This window comes from Bos grunniens, chromosome 6, assembly GCF_055505025.1.
Source record: "Bos grunniens cultivar Pamir isolate PY7600 chromosome 6, Bosgru_T2T1.0, whole genome shotgun sequence".
NCBI lineage: Eukaryota > Metazoa > Chordata > Mammalia > Artiodactyla > Bovidae > Bos > Bos grunniens.
In genome coordinates this window covers 61,548,849-61,560,660 of record NC_141170.1, presented here as the reverse complement: position 1 = coordinate 61,560,660, position 11,812 = coordinate 61,548,849, and the positions used below count along the sequence as shown (strand labels likewise).

Here is an 11,812-nt window from a genome sequence, read left to right as displayed (position 1 = left end):
CAGATGATAACAAAAAGTAATCCAGATGGGGTGCAGGTGCTGTAAAATGATACAAAGGTAAAGTTGAAAATATGGGAAATTGTGATTATCACGAAGGCACTTTTAAACATCCTGCATGGATTCAATGCCATTTTCCAACTTGGGGCATGACTAGCATTGCCAGGAAGTTAAGAGTTTGGAACCACATTAATATTATTTAAAAGAACACAGGGGCTAGATTTTAAAAAATTTTTTGTGCAGTTCTCCGAGCATGTTGGGAACACTGTCATTCTCTGAGGCTGACTTTGGTTTGGGTTGAATTTACATTTCTCCAGAGAGTTTCAGTGCAAAGAAAAGCTTGAATTTTAGAAGATGCCTGAAATGGCATCACTGAAAATAAATCACCCCAGTCATGTATGTGCTTTTAATTTTGTCCAGATTCTATGTCATAAAAATTTGGGCAACATGAATATAATTCTATATAAAATAAAGGGGGAAAATTAGCTGATCATTTTGCTTCTATAACAAAACTATCTTTATTATGTTAGTTCTATCCCATATCTGTATCTATGTGTGTATACATAAATAGGTATAAATATATACATATACATACCTACATACATATATCATTTTTTCCACTATAGTTATAATTTAATGTTAGGTGCCATTCAAAAGTATTTATTGTGAATAACTTTGATGCTAGTCCAGACGTCACAATTGTTATGCCTGAAATGGTATCACTGAAAATAAATCACCGCAGAAATGTTAGTGACTACATAATATTCCACTGAGGGATTGTGGCATCAGTTCTTAACCACTTATCTCCCTATTGTTGAACGTTTGTTTTATTTATTTACTTTTTTTTTGTATTTAAATGTCATGACCCACTTTGTTCTTCACCTTCTTCCTGCCCTTTTTCTAGCTCCTTCCTAAGATCTGTTTTCTGTCGGTAGACCACTTTTATACTTCGATACCACTGTATCTACTTAATTGTTGCTGTTTAGTCACCACGTCCTGTCAGACTCTCTGCGACCCCATGGACTGCAGGATGCCAGGCTTCCCTGTCCTTCATCTCCCAGAGTTTGCTCAGATTCATGTCCAATATCTATTTAATTAGGTACACATAAGAAAAGACTGATGCTGGGAGGGATTGGGGGCAGGAGGAGAAGGGGACCACAGAGGATGAGATGGCTGGATGGCATCACTGACTCGATGGACGTGAGTCTGAGTGAACTCCGGGAGTTGGTGATGGACAGGGAGGCCTGGAGTGCTGCGATTCATGGGGTCGCAAAGAGTCGGACACGACTGAGCGACTGAACTGAACTGAACTGAACTGATAGGCTTAAAAGAGTAATCATGGAAATTAACAGGAACCATAGACCAGCAGCAGAGCCTGTAGTAGAAATATTAATAATGAAAGTTAGTTATTAATAAAGTTAATACTTGACTGATCTTCCTTCTTCTCATCCTAGCTATCTCTTCGATCCAGTTCACGTGCCCTCCCCTGGTTACGTTAACGAAGTAAACAGCTGCAAGTTAGATGAAGAGGACACTCTTAAATTGAAAGACAAACAGAGCAGCGAAATCCTGGTGCACAAGGGTGACCCTCCGAATGAGGGCTCCAAGAGGACTGCAAGCGGGAGCGGAGCAGCCGCTCCGCAGGAGCCCTACGGGCCGCCCCGAGGACCGCTCCTCTCGGAGGATACTGTGGGGGGACCCTATGCCGAGAAGACTAGCGGGGCCATCAATGGCCTTGGCCCCGCTGCTGTCCTGCAGCTCATTGGTGAGCCGGGGCCCCCTCAGGGGGCCAGAGACTCCTGGGCCAGTGCTGCAAACAAAGGTCACCCGACCCAGCCCTTCCTTGAAGGAGGGAGTGCTAGGGAGCTGGACTGCATGCAGCTGGGCTCGGGAGAGAGGCAGGTAATCAGGAATGGGGGCTCTGGCGCGCCATCCACAGCCGGGCTTGCGGCCTGGGAAGTCCCAGCCCAAGTCCTCCAGATACCCACCCCGGACTACCCTCCGTTTTCTAGCTCAGCTGAAGACAACACTGATCACGTTGATCACCAAGAGAAGGACCGTCTTTTCAAGATCCACTCTGAGAAGGAACCCCAGGAAGGTACTCACCCCCCGGCAGGGGAGTGTGGTTTGAATATGCCCTTCTCCATAAAGAGAAGCTGGGATTCATTAAACGAGGCCGTGACAACTGAAATCCCAAGTGTCTACTTTGACAAAGACGATCCTGCTCAGGACGTGCCTGTGGTCGATTCGAGAAACGGGTGGGAGGAGGCCCCTGGCTCCCCCGGAGACGGGAGCTGGGAGACGGCGGATGAGGACGCGGAGGTGGCCGAAGCCCTCGCGGCCTTAGAAGCAGCTACTGCGGGGGAAGATGTGGATGAGGCCGAGTAGGGGAGGGGGTTCTCCAGGCAAATAAGCTAGTGATGATCTGGTCACACGGGCCTGGGTTTGCTGCTAAAACCCAGAGCTGATAAATGCAGCATATACGGCTGCAGCCTTACAAGGGGTTGACACCCAGCGCCAGTTCTGATGGATGTGAGCATCAGCGCCATGCTGCTTGTTCATTATGAAGAGTACCACCGTCTAGATGGGCTAAAGCTCAAGAGACTATAAGTCAGAGTGGACCACCGTGCTGGTGTCCACAGAACATGCAGACCTTAAACACCCTGCTGGCCAACGCGCACAACTGCAGAACGCGTGGTGCTGGTGTTCGTGAGAACGCCCTGGGATCCCAGCGCTTAATCCCAGGGGCAGAGATTCACAAGACATTCTGTTTGACTGTAAAATTCCTTACCTTGCTTTTGAGAGCCAAACATTATACCCAGTCAGGGAAAGGTAACTACCCCTACTTAAAGTGCCTAATGTACCCCCCAGAGCATGGCTTACCTTCAGGGACAATCACCCAGGGAACCGATCACTAACCACTTGTTGGACAGAGAATGGAGCTTGGCAGCTTTCAGGGTGGAGCAGGAGCCGCCTGTAAACAAATGGTTAGTCATTAGCTGTGATATCAGACCACCTTGACCTTAACTTTTTTACATTATTACTTTTTCATCTCCTTTGGGATTGGGGAGTTTGGTCAAAAGACTTCTTTGTTTAAAATTCAGGTTTTTATGTTTGTGAGATTTGGAGCAGCAAAGAGATGGATGGAGTATTTTGTGCCACGTAATGTCTGATTGTGATTAAACAATAACCACATATGTGTCTGAGTGTCTTAAGTCAATAGTGCTTCTAATTTTCCCAGACTATTAGTGACCCTTGAGGTTTCTTTCAATTTAAAGAGATAGACTATTAAATTACAGTTGAAGAGGAGACTAGATTGATTTGCCAGGAATGACTTTGACTCTGTCCCTGTAGGTCAAACTCTTGATGCCATGACTACCTGTGCAGCTCTTACTTTAAGGATGAATAGCCCTTCCTGGGTTTCAGCTATTTTGACATGGCTCAATGGAGAATTTAGGGGATGGTCAAGACTATCTAGAAAAATATAAATATGGAGGATTCCTTATTATAGTGTTTCATAACACAAACTGAAATCTGACTCACTTTGGTTGGATTTCCAGCTTTGCCATGTAACCTGGGACAAGTAATATATCCTTTCTATTTGCCCATCGGTTAAGTGACAACAATAATAATATATATTTATAGAGATTGTCATAATGTCATTGCTCCATTTGGTTATTATTTAACATAAAACATGATTTCTGAGCCTAACAGACACATTTCCCTGGATTTGCTTGATAACAAGCCATGTCTACATACAGTGTCACTCCGAGCTTTTAAAGATTAAACTGTTGGCATTGCTAATTGGATTGTAGATGTGTTCGCTATTTAGTACACCAAAAGCTTAATGTTTCAAAGTGGTTCCTTCAACAATTTCCCAAGTGTATCTGTTGTGATTAGGTCCAGCTGTATATGATAAAGTGTCTTATAAAAACAGAGATTTACTTATCTTTTATGTAAAAGAAGTCTGGAGATAGAAATCCAGGCTGGCAGAGGACTCTGTGGTATCGGTGACTTGTGTTCCTTCTATTGTTTGGCTTACTTCTCAAGACAACTGCCTGGTCCACAGTGACTGCTGGGGCTCCAGTCATTACATTTGCTTTCCATTTGGAAAAAAGAATAACAGGTCAGAAGATCTCACTCCCTCTCTAGTAAGGACCTTCTTACTAGAGGTCTTACTAGAATTCAGCGTTCCACTTTTACCTCATTGATCAACATCTGGTTACTTGGACACATTCAACTGCCAGAGAGGCTGGAAAACTTACCTTTCTAGCTATGAGCATGGCTATCCCAAATAAGTTCAGGATTCAGTTACTGAGAAGGGAGAGAATGGACATTGAGTTTTGAGATTGTTTACGATCTGCCACATCAGGTCCTCCAAACACAAAAGCCTGGTCCTCCAAACACAAAGAGCCAATTTGCAAGAGATTGAAAGATAATTGTTTTCATTTAGTGTGACACGGAAAAGGTCTAAGCCTTTGGTCCAAGGGGAAAGGAGAACTGGACAGCTGCGTACCAACTTCCCACTGGTATCTCCAAAACAGAAGGATAAAAAAGAAAAATCTGACAAGGAAAAGGTAAGATGAGGTATTTCTGCAAATAAGTCTTTTTTCTGGGCACAGCAACACACTTCTGCGTTTACATTTACATGTGGACCTAATTTTACATTTTAAGACTGCTGCAGAGTTCATCATGATTAATAACTCTAAAGTTTTTAAGATTATGTGAACAACTGCTTCAAAAAGGTTAACAGATGACCAAGAACTTCAAGTGCTTTTTTAAAAGCAGCCTGGGCCCCTTTACCTCTACCCCAACATCCAGGCTCCACCAAAGGACGTCAGAGGAAAAGCCAGAGTCTTTAGGTTGAGAGGAAACCCCAGATTTTAGCTTCATCCCCCAGCTTGTCTAGCAGCTGAGACTCCTGCTCTGTGTAACATCTTTCTGCAGCCTGGTGGCGCGCCTTATCAAAAGTGATGCTGATGATACTGATTCTTTTCAAACATCCTCGACAGCATGGCAGCACCGATGCACACTGAATGTCAGGCACTGGCTGTGAGTAGAAGTGGACACCACCGTCCCCACGATCTTAGGAAACTGCATTTCTGTATTATTTCTCTATTACATGCAGTTTTCTCGACCTAAGAAGTTACATTTCACTTCTTACTGAGGGAAGTTTAACTATCATATAAATGTGAAATTAGATGTTTCCCCCCAGTTTCCAAGACAGATGGTAGCATATTGTTAGAGTTGTCAAACCAGATTCGGAAAGGAATGAAGAGAATTTGAGTTCCTTAGCACACACCCATTCGTCCACACTCAGTAACTATTAGCCACTCACCATTTTCCTCTTTAGCCCTTCCTCTGCCCTGACCCTAAGGGCAAGATTCTCTCTTTTCTTCTTTATTTTGGCCACACCACATGTTTGTGGGATCTTAGTTCCTCAACCAAGGATGGATCCTGTGCCCCCGGCAAAGGAAGTGCAGAGCCTTAAGCACGGGACCACTAGGAAAGTCAGGCTTTTTAAATTGAAGTGTAATTAATGTACAATAATATATGTTTCAGATGTACAAAGTTATTTAGAAATTTTAAAGTTATACTCCATTTGTAGTTACGACTATTATAAAAGATTGGCTATATTCCCTGTATTGTTCATTATGTCCTTGTAGCTTATTTTATACAGAGTAGTTTGTACTGCTTAATTCCCTATTCCTATCTTGCCTGCCCCCGCCCTCACCCCTTCTCATCTTAACTCTTCATCAGTATCTCCCAATGGGAGGCCTTAGGAAGAATGAAGGAGGTACCAAATGCAAGTACATGAGTATAGATCTGACTTCCTTAGTTTTGTCGTCTGTGTGCAGACATAGGAATGTGGCCCCTGGCATTGAACTTGAACTTTATTCACCAATGGGACTCCTATTTGTCCAATGAGTCCATATGATGAAAATGTGGGAATTCTTGCTTTCTGTTCTTATTTTTTTCCCAGATTAAACCTCATTCATTTTAAAACCTGCTATTTTATAGTTGGTGATGATTAAAGAGACAAGCTGGCATTTATTTTTTATGGTAGACAGTCTCTCTGTTAATTTACGGAGATAAATTACTCATTCATTTGTTTACTAAGCTCGTAAGTTCCCCCAATGTGTTAGTTTACAGTAGATATGTAACAGGCTAACTTTTGAAACACCCTCAAGCACTCTAAGAAACAACATTTTAGGCAAATCTATTAAATATGCCCATTATGAGCGACTCTTACCAACACATTCAAGCTAGTTGCTTGGCACTGACTATTAGCATTTTTTCCCTCAACTAAAGTGACTATAGTAAATACCTTTTGCCTAGATCTAGGATAGTGTGGGCAAAAAGTGAGTACTCAGGACATTATTTGTTGAATAAAAGACTAAAAGCTCTTCACATATAGTGGAAGAGACATCATGCAGCTGATTAAGATTCTGAATGCTAATTATTTGATTGGGATATGTTGTGATAAAGGTATGAATGCAGGGCTGTGGAAGCACTGTCTATATGAATATGACAAAAAAAATTATGTTTATTATTCACCTTCCTCACTCAGGGTCTTCTCTGGTGGCTCAGATGGTAAAGAATCCGCCTGCAATACAAGAAACCTGGGTTCAGTCCCTGGGTTGGGAAGATCTCCTGGAGAAGGGCATAGCAACCCACTCCAGTATTCTTGCATGGTGAATCCCATGGACGGAGGAGCCTGGAGTCACAAAGAGTCAGACACGACTGAGCGACTAACATTTTCACGTCCTCATTCAGATGGCCCTTCTCCATTTGAATAAGGAGGCTGCTTGGCGGTCATTGGGAAGATGGGGGTGGAGCGGCACTGAGTATCCAGTGGAAGTTTGGTCTCCATCGTGAGAGCAGGTTACCCTGAGGAACCTACACCCAAATTGAGACAAAAACCTTAAGAAAACCAATGTTTGGGGCCAAGCAGTAGGAAACTTGGCTGACCACGCTTTTCTGTCATCTTGAATTCAATCTTTCAAATCCTGGAGGGGCAAGAAAAGAAAGGATGTATGTTTGTGACTCAAGACTCTGATGTCACTTTTCTCTTGGCTCCTCATGTTAGAAAAAGTACAAAGGGGTTGACTCTGCAGCTGAAACCCCTGCAGCCTTGGGTGGTGACCTCCAGGTGTTCAACGGTTCTGACCACACAGCGCAGGCTGGGCACTCACACTCATCCACTTTTTTAATCAGCCTAGGGTGGAATTAGCCTGTGCCTCTTACTCATTGTATGATTTTGGGTTTAAGTTTCTTAACCTTTGTGCCTGAGTTTCCTCATCTGTGAAATGGGGATCACTACTACATGTCCAGTGGAAAGCAGACATTCTCAAATTTGAGTGTGCTTGTTTTACGAAAGCAAGTTTCTGGGTCCCAGCTCTCAGAGACTTGGATTCAGCAGGTCTTGGGTGAGGCCCCGGCATCTGCAGCGTAGATGCGGATATTTCTCCAGCCACACTTGGAGACACACAGAGACCGGAGCAGGACTTGCTTCATCTTTTTGATCTTGCACCAGCTATCAATAAAAAAAGTCACACTCTTACCCCTAATAGAAGTATGTTTACAAATAAATGTTCTGTCCTCTTGTACTGTGTCATATACTTTGTAGAGCTGGGAGATACTGGAGGACAGAGGAGCCTGGAAGGCTGCAGTCCATGGGGTTGCAATGAGTCCGGCATGACTTAGCAACTGAACAACATCAATAACATTAAGATAAATATCAATCTGGGTTTTAATCCATTCATCCCACACCCCTGGGTTATGTGAAACCTACTTTGAAAACCCCTGATTTAGAAGCTCAAATGAACTATGTATAAAAACACTCTAAATAGACAAAACTGAACTAAGATTTTCAACAAAATACATAGCCTACATATGCATGTGACCATACACTTAGAACAGAATACAAGCAAATGTGAACGCACACCCCAATACCACTCTGAGCTTAGTTTTTGGAAGACTTCTGTATTTTCTGCTTTTAACCATTTTGGAATAGTTCATACACAGCAAGGATAAAATATGACCCAGAGACCAGAAGATAGACAAAGAATTTTACTCATATGCCTTATCAGAATTACACATTCCCAATTCACATGACTGACCAAGCTAATTAGAGTATTTGTTGAGTGAGGATCTTGCTATTTTAAAAACAAAACCATGAAGTTTTCCCTTGACACCAGTTACTAACCTTAAAAAAAAAACCCACAAAAATAATTTCATTTCTAGGTCCTACTCAATCCCTTTTTAATTCTCCAAAGTAGTCCTAAAGCCATCAAGATTGGCACATATAAACCTTGGTTCTTATATAAACAAGTGAAGATTTTTACAGGCCAAAGAGAGTTGCTGGTCTCTTCTCATTAACTACTGTACTCTCCCTGTCTTAAATGTTGATGTCTAGAACAGTATCAAAAGTTTTTAATCACCCATTTATGAAGCCATGTGATCATAGGTTCCAAGATCTTCATGACATCAATGATTGGGCAGGAGACAAACCAAAGACTATTACAGCATTTAAATTAAAAGTTATAGATGAAAATTTTATAACAAAAAAAGTATCTGCAAAGACACTTTCAAAATAATTTGCCAAATCATACAATTATTGATGCAAAAATTTTATTCAGTAATAATTTCTGAGAGCCATCAAGTTATGATTTTTGGTTTTTTGTTTTTCAATTTTCTGAAGTTTTTTTTTTTCTTTTTTTAATTTATTGTTCTTGTTGTTGTTTAGTCACTAAGTCATGTCTCATTCTTTTGTGAACCCTTGGACTGTAGCCCGCCAGGCTCCTCTGTCCATAGGATCTCCCAGGCAAGAATACTAAAGTGGGTTGTCATTTCCGTCTCCAGGGGATCTTCTCAACCCAGGGATCAAACCCATGTCTCCTGCAATGGCAGGAGGATTCTTTACCACTGAGCCACCAGGTAACTTTTTTTTTTTTCTTTTTTCTTTTTTTTTCAGGTAACTTTTAAAATTTATTTTTAATTGGAGGATAATTGCTTTACAATGTTGTGCTGGTTTCTGCAATACATCAACGTGAATCAGCCATAGGTATACATATGTTCCCTCCCTCTTAAACTTTCCTGCCATCTCTCCCACTGCATCCCACCCCTCCAGATTGTCACAGAGCACTGTGTTGAGCTCCCCGCATAATAAAACAAACTCCCACTGGCTGTCTATTTTACATATAGTAATGGATATGTTTCAATGCTACTCTCTCAATTCACCACCCTCCCCTTCCTCCACTGTGTACAAGTCTGTTCTCATTTCTGCATCTGTATTGCTGCCCTGAAAAATAGGTTCATCAGCACTATTTTTCTAGATTCCATATATACGGGTTAACACATGATATTTGTTTTTCTTTTTGACTTACTTCACTCTGTATAACAGGCTCTAGGTTCATTTACCTCACTAGAACTGACTCAAATTCCTTCCTTTTTATGACTGAGTAGTATTTCATCATATATATGTATGACAGCTTCTTTATCCATTCATCTGTCATGGAGATCTAGATTGCTTCCATGTCCTGGCTATTGTAAATAGTGCTGCAATGAGCATTGGGGTACACGTGTTTTGTAGAATTGTGGTTTTCATAGGGTATATGCTGGGTCATATGGTAGTTTTATTCCTTTTTTTTTTTTTTTTAAGAACTCTCCATACTATTCTCCATAGTGGCTGTATCAATTTACATTCCCACCAACAGTGCAAGAGGGTTCCCTTTTCTCCACATCCTCTCCAGCACTTACAGGTGCAAATATAGCTTAACTTAAAAAAAATTTTTTTATTAAGCAGTTATCATAGTTTAAGTTCTGCATACGCATTATCTTGCTTAAGTCTACCATAACCCTATGAGTTGTAGGTATGGTTATCCCCATTTCACAGATGGAGAAATGGAGGCTCAAAAAAGCTATCTAACTCATCTATGGTCACACAGTCAGCGGCAGAATCTCAACTGAACTCAGATTGAACAACAAACTGGTTCTTTTTAGGAATATATAGTACCACCTCTTTGGAGACAGCTTGTTGCCATCAGGCTAAAAGAAGAGCTGAATCAAAACCAAGGAGGTGGAGGCGAGGACATCCACTTGTAGAAAAGTGTTAGTTGCTCAGTCATGTCCAACTCTTTGTGACCCCATGGACTGGGGCTCGCCAGGCTTTTCTGACCATGAGATTCTCCAGGCAAGAATACTGGAGTGGGTTGCCATTTCCTTCTCCAGGAGATCTTCCCAACCCAGGAATTGAACCCAGGTCTCCTGCATTGCAGGCAGACTCTTCACGGTGTGAGGTCCCAGGGAAGCCCTCTCTTAGAAAAGTAAACTTACATATACTGTCAATTAGTAAAGAAAGTGGCTTTTTTTCTATGGTTCTGAGGAAGAGTTTAATAATGAATTGAAAAGTTAGTCAAGGCCTTATCTGTAAAATTCTGATGTTGTCTACTATTAATGATATTTATGTTTTAGTGATGACATGAATGACCAATGCAAAGTAACTTGAGAGTCCTTTCCTCAGTTTTGTCAGAATAGAATAGAAGTGGTGGCCACACCTCCCTTGGTCTGTAATGCAACTTACAGAAGACACAGAATATAAAGGGCTGTACCTTAGTACACACTCAGCACCAGGTAAATAGTAAATGTAAGCTGTGATTTTATTATCCAGTGATCATCTCACACCGGACCACTTTTTTCTTAGTAGCACTTACACTTTTTTTAATAACTAAATTTTGATTTCTGTGACTACTGAAGCTTTCTGCACCACTTCTAATAATATTGAACAGTTTCTAAACTAGATAAATCCTTTTCTACCTACATTACTAACAATTATCTCAAGGCAAACATGCACATTGGAGGCACTTCAAATTTAATATATTTTTATTCTCATCATTATCATGTATTTTATTTTCATCATTTAACCATTGGAGAATACACAGTAATTTATGCCTAGTTCCAATTTTAAGTCATGCTGTTTGAGGCATTAAAACTGACCTATTTCTTTTATCCTCCCTTGCCACAAATACATCTATATTAAATAAAATGCACTTTTAGTGCAAGATAGAAATCTTCAGTTTGGTAGGGTTGGTTAGTTATTTCAGAGGGATTGTTTTCTTTGGTATTTTCTCTATAATTTCTTGACAGATTAACTTGCAAATAAAAAGAAATCAAGTTTTTTTTAAGGCTGTGCCACATTCATATCTCTTTTTTGGCTGTGCTAGGTCTTCGATGCTGCACAGGCTGTTCTCTAGCTGCGGAGAGCAGGAGCTAGTCTCTAGTTGCGATGTGCGGGCTTCTCATCGTGGTGGTTTCTCTTGTTACAGAGCACAGGCTCTAGGGGCATGGGCTTCATTAGTTGTGGCCCCTGGGCTACAGGCTCCAGAGCACAGGGTCAGAGGTGTGGCTCACAGGCTTAGTTGCTCTGCGGCATGTGGGATCTTCTGGATCAGAGTTCAAACCCACATCTCCTGCACTGGCAGGTGGATTCTTTACCACTGACCCCCCCGAGAAGCCCGACATTCATGTCTTATCCTAACAGTGATAAGATAAAATGACAGCCTGAACATGCGGGGAAAGAGCACACCCCTTGTCTTACAGATCTGTGTCCATGTAACATCAGAGTAACGAGATAGTTCTCTCACTGAAGGTATTTGGTCTGGTTCCAGAAAAATCATGGGCCAGAAAGAATCTCAGAAGTTCCTTCTGTTACCCAATTCCTCCTACTCACCAACCTCACCCCCACCCTAGATCCATCTTCAACATTAAGCAATATGAATGTGGCAGAAACATCAAGAACCCACACTCAAATGGT

The 11,812-nt window shown here is 41.6% G+C and overlaps 2 protein-coding genes across 9 annotated transcripts in view; one reads left to right on the top strand and one right to left on the bottom strand.

The window, feature by feature from the left end:
• PGCKA1 (PDCD10 and GCKIII kinases associated 1) overlaps positions 1 to 3,192 on the top strand; it is an 81,394-nt gene extending 78,202 nt beyond the window's left edge. For 4 of the 7 annotated variants that reach the window (XM_086406168.1, XM_086406167.1, XM_086406173.1 and 1 more), the window contains 2 exons: positions 4 to 57; positions 1,452 to 3,192. In XM_086406168.1, coding sequence (XP_086262294.1) covers positions 26 to 57; positions 1,452 to 2,385 — 966 coding nt within the window. In that variant the 5' untranslated portion in view covers positions 4 to 25 and the 3' untranslated portion in view covers positions 2,386 to 3,192. The remainder of the gene's footprint in view (positions 1 to 3; positions 58 to 1,451) is intronic. The other 3 variants (XM_086406169.1, XM_086406170.1, XM_086406172.1) reach the window with 1 other exon arrangement.
• Positions 3,193 to 3,258: 66 nt separating this feature from the next.
• The window catches only part of RELL1 (RELT like 1), a 95,940-nt gene continuing 87,386 nt past the window's right edge, over positions 3,259 to 11,812 (bottom strand). The window contains exons 7-8 of one of the 2 annotated variants that reach the window (XR_015165494.1): positions 6,556 to 6,604; positions 3,652 to 4,096 (exon numbers count right to left, since the gene is read on the bottom strand). The gene's annotated coding sequence lies outside the window, so the exon portion shown is untranslated. Of the gene's footprint in view, positions 4,097 to 6,555; positions 6,605 to 11,812 lie in introns of both variants that reach the window. The other variant, XM_086406178.1, reaches the window with a different exon arrangement.